Source organism: Equus quagga, chromosome 10 (assembly GCF_021613505.1).
Source record: "Equus quagga isolate Etosha38 chromosome 10, UCLA_HA_Equagga_1.0, whole genome shotgun sequence".
Classification (NCBI taxonomy): Eukaryota; Metazoa; Chordata; class Mammalia; order Perissodactyla; family Equidae; genus Equus; species Equus quagga.
In genome coordinates, this window is record NC_060276.1 from 83481671 (window position 1) to 83486015 (window position 4345).

General features: G+C 56.1%; 1 protein-coding gene across 1 annotated transcript; it reads right to left on the minus strand.

Annotated features, from left to right (window-relative positions):
- Positions 1–892: 892 nt before the first annotated feature.
- On the minus strand, positions 893–3857 carry GATA1 (GATA binding protein 1). The gene is made up of 5 exons (XM_046674111.1): positions 3638–3857; positions 2752–3129; positions 2500–2645; positions 1814–1939; positions 893–1275 (listed from the first exon to the last, which is right to left on the minus strand). The coding sequence occupies exons 1-5, from the start codon at positions 3855–3857 to the stop codon at positions 904–906; spliced, it is 1242 nt and encodes a 413-aa protein (XP_046530067.1). The 3' UTR covers positions 893–903.
- Between the last annotated feature and the right edge of the window lie 488 nt (positions 3858–4345).

Here is a 4345-nt window from a genome sequence, read left to right on the forward strand (position 1 = left end):
GGAAGAGGGTCCCTAACTTATGCCAACTGAAACTATACGTGTTGACGCCTCCACAAACAAGTTGCACCGAGCTGCTCACATTGTCAGCCACTCAGAGACACCCTGACATGGCACATGCCACATGATATGTGCCCCCACACAGACTTGCATAGAAATACTGCTGTTACCAGGCCCACAAAGACATCCTGACATGCAGACCCTCATGGTCACACTGTTATGCTTCACACACTGTCACAGTTCTTTTTCAACATTCTAGAAATGTTTATGGATCAAATTCTGTGCCCAGCACATATGCTGTCATACTGCCTCACAGATCACCCCAAGTGGCGCACATTCACGCAAACACAACCCCTCACGTTTCCTCAGCACGTGCTATCACACACACACTTCCACACCCTCTCATACAGTCACCTGTGCCCTGTCCTTCTCAGCCACCTGGTGTCACACACCCCCTCTCACACAACCTCACTCTCACAGTCACAACCAGGCAGTGTGATCAGCCACTCCCACACTGTCTCTCACCAGGATGTGTGGATACACATGCCGTCTCATACAACCTGGATGCTGTCACATGCAGTTTCATGTCTACTGTTACAATCCCACATCATAGCCCACAGTTGTGGAGTGCCAGATATGCCCCATCTCACTCACACAGTCATACATTGCTGCCATACACTCCCTCAAAAAGTCACAGACACTGATACACACCCCACCTACCACTGCTCTTTATTCAGTCCCACACAAACTCACACCCCCAGTTTCAGGACTTCGGTGGTTTTATTTTACAAAAGCTTTGATGGTCCAGGCCAGGGGGTGTCTGGGGCCCAGAAGGTGGGTTGTATAGATTGCTGGCTACGAGAGGAGAGGGACACTACCCCTACCCCGAGGCCATGTTCTGTGCTCTCATGAGCTGAGTGGAGCCACCACAGTGGTGGTGGTGGTGGGAGGCGTGGGGCCTGTGGGGAAGGAGCCTGTGGGTGAACCCAGCAGGGGTCCCGGGAAAGGCATGAGGTGGCTAACAGGCCCTGACAGCACCACGGGGCCGAGGCCTTGGTAGAGATGGGCAGCACTGGGGGGGCCCAGTGTCAAGCCTGAGGCCACCTCCCCACAATTCCCACTGCCGCTGCCCCCAGCCACCACCATGAAGCCGCCAGCTGGTCCTTCAGCTGCTCCTGTACCTCCCAGACTTGACCCCCGTTTCTTTTTCCCTTTTCCAGATGCCTTGCGGTTTCGAGTCTGAATACCATCCTTCCTCATGGTCAGTGGTCGGTTCACCTGCAGAAAGGGAGGCCATGGGTGTTTCCCAACTCCAGACCTTTGCCTCTGTGTCTTGACCAGGGACACCCTCTCCACCCCACTTCTTAAGAATAGGGAATTGGTTCAAGGACTAGGGGAGCATGCCCAGGGTTTGGCACAGGTATTGTCCTAGGGAATCCCAAAGTCGTGAGGCCCTGAGCTTGGGAAAGCCTCCAAGGCTAATAAGAGCTGTCCCCTGTCTAGAGCAGGGGAGTGGAAGTTAGCTGATGGCTGGAGGAGAGGAGGAAGGAGACAGAGATGGAGGAGGGAGACAGGAGCAAGAAGGAGTGATAAGAGAGGGAGTGGAAGGGAGAAAGGAGATGAAGGATTGGAGGAGGAGGGGTGGGGATAGTGGAGGGGGAATGGAGGAGGAGAGCATGAGAATAACAGATGGAGAAGAGAAAAAGGAGAAGAGAGGGAGGGTTATGAGGGGAAGTGAGTTTGGGGTGAAACAGGAGCATGAGGAGGAGGGAAGCATGGTGTGGGACTGGGGAGAAGAGGAGGGGGCAGGGAGCACCTGGTGTAGCTTGTAGTAGAGGCCGCAGGCATTGCACACAGGATCCCCACTGGCATTTCTCCGCCACAGTGTGGTGGTGGTTGTCTGGCAGTTGGTGCACTGGGTACCTGCCCGTTTGCTAACAATCTGAGGGAAGAGAGAACGTGGGGATCAGTGCACTGAGGGGTAGAGGGCCAAGAGGTGAGGGTCAGCTTGAAGGCAGGGCTTCCTCTACAGGGCGGGGACTGTGGGTTCTGTATGGGATGAGGACAGGGCCTCCTGGCTGGGATAAGGGTTTTTGGTATTGTGTGGAGGACTACATCAGTGGTTCCCAACTTTGGCCAAACCTTGGAATCACTTGGGGAGTTAAAAATAATGCTGATGCCCAGGCAGCACCCCAGAGCTATTAAATCAGTACATCTAGGATAGGGCCCCAGGCCCCAGAGGTTTTGAAGTCATCCCAGTGTGAAGCTGAGGATGAAAACTGCGGTGCAGGGAGGGGATGTGGTTCCTGCTTGCAGCCTATAAGGGCAGGTTGAGGATAGGCATTCCTGTACAAAGCTGGGTTCCTGTATGGATGGGGAAGGGGTGGTGGGAGTTCTTGTAGAGCATGAAGACAGGGCTTCTGTATGCTATGAGGACAGGGATCCCTGTGCAGAGTGAGAACAGCAGGTCCTGGGTAAGGGGAGGCAGGTCTGGGGTCTTACCAGGCGCTTCTTGGGCCGGATGAGGGGCCTGTTCTGCCCATTCATCTTGTGATAGAGGCCACAGGCGTTGCACAGGTAGTGGCCTGTCCTGTCCCGCCGCCAGAGTGGAGTGGCTGTGGCTCCGCAGTTCACACACTCCCTGGCCTCTGGTGGGGTGGAGAGAGGTGAAGGGGGAGCCAGGCTCAGCTCAGCTTTGTCTTGGACTCCCCCTTCCCCCACCTCAACCTCCCTGTCCCTTTTTGAGGACCTCACCACAGGGGGCCAGGGGCAGGGTTCCACGAAGTTTGGGGGAGGGATAGGCCGCTGGATTGAGGGGGCTCCCAGTGGGAGAAAAGAAGGTACTGGAAAAGTCAGGGCCTCCATAGGCACTGCTGGAAACAGGGATTGATGAAGGCAGTGCAGGCCCCAGCGTCAAGAGGTCCGGACTCAGCCGCTCTGTCTTTAAGGTCTCCAGGAAGCTGCTGCCACCTTTCCCATCTGGATCTTCTGGAGCCTGGGGTGGGGAGTCCTCACGGGTAGGGCACACAGTCGAGGCAGGGTAGAGCCCGGTCTTGCCATAGGCCCAGCTGGCGTAGGGTGAGCCCCCTGGGATCCCCTCCATACAGTTGAGCAATGGGTAGACCTGAAAGACTATTGGGGGGTGGGTATGGGAGGGAAGGAGGAAAAAAGAGAACAGTCTAAAGCCATTCTGCTTTCAGGGTGCTGTGGTGCCCAACAGCCCCAACACAGTGGCCAAGTTTCTAGAACAAGTGACTAGAACAGCTGCTGGCCATTGGGTGACTCTTGGATCCTGAGCCCCACTGGTCACTTGGGCAACTCCAGTAACCTACACCCATTTCCAAATGGGCTTTGAGGATGACTGTTGGGATTTGGAGCCTGATGGATCACTTGACAACTAGGGCTACCACCACCTTCTTCCAACGTTGCTTCCCAATATGGCTACCCCAATACGGCAGGTTGAGGAGCTTTGGCTTTCCCAGGTCTAGACTTAACTAGGGGAAGTGGTCAGCACAGCCATGTGAAGGCTTCCAGCTATTTTCAAGATGACCTCCTAGTGGGATTCTGCCCTAGCTAAGGGTCTCCATGGCAACCCCAACAGCATGGAGCTGGTGCTAAGACAGCCACCCAGAGGAGTTACCTGGGGAGTGTCTGTAGGCCTCAGCATCCCTGTAGTAGGCCAGTGCGGCAGCTGCAGCCGTGGCGGTGCTGGGGGCAGTGGAGGAGGCTGCTGCATCCAAGCCCTCAGGCCCAGAAGGGAAGAAGACCCCCGACTCTGGTGGCGAGGACACCAGGGCAGGGTCCACAAACTGGGGCAAGGGCTCAGAGGTCCCCAGGGCCCCCAGGCTAGAGAACTCCATGGGGCCTCTGGGGTTTGACCTGTGAGGACAGGAGGGGTACTCAGACACAGAAACCCTCCTCTGCTCCCCTCTCCACTCCCCTCCTCTTCCCTCCTTTCTCCCTACTCCTGCTCCGTCCCTCAGTCTCCATGTCTCTCCTTTCCACCTCCCTAGTAGCCTCCTCCCCCTTCTCTCCTCTCCCCTCCTCTTTCTCTCTCTCCTCCCTTCCCACTCCTTCATCCTTCCCTCATTTTCCTCTCCCTCCTCTCACTCTCCATCCTCCCCCTCCTTCCTTCTTCTCCACCCTCCTCCCCTTCTTGCCCCATTTGTCTTTCTTCTCCTCCCTGCCTCCTCTTCCTTCTCCCTTCCATCTCTTCCTTCTCTCACTCAACTTCCCTTCTATCTCCTCCTCTCCTCTTCCCCCTATTCTTCCTCTTTCCACTCCCCCTTCGTCCCCCTTCCCTCCCTCCTCCCTCTTCTTCCCCTCCTCCTCTTCCTCTCCCATTCCC

Coding starts and splice junctions, on each gene's coding strand:
- GATA1 (XM_046674111.1), bottom strand. CDS start 3,857: ATGGAGTTCTCTAGCCTGGGGGCCCTGGGGACCTCTGAGCCCTTGCCC. Junction 1,940..2,499: donor TCCGGCCCAAGAAGCGCCTG/GTAAGACCCCAG, acceptor CTCTTCCCTCAG/ATTGTTAGCAAACGGGCAGG. Junction 1,276..1,813: donor TCTACTACAAGCTACACCAG/GTGCTCCCTGCC, acceptor CCCTTTCTGCAG/GTGAACCGACCACTGACCAT.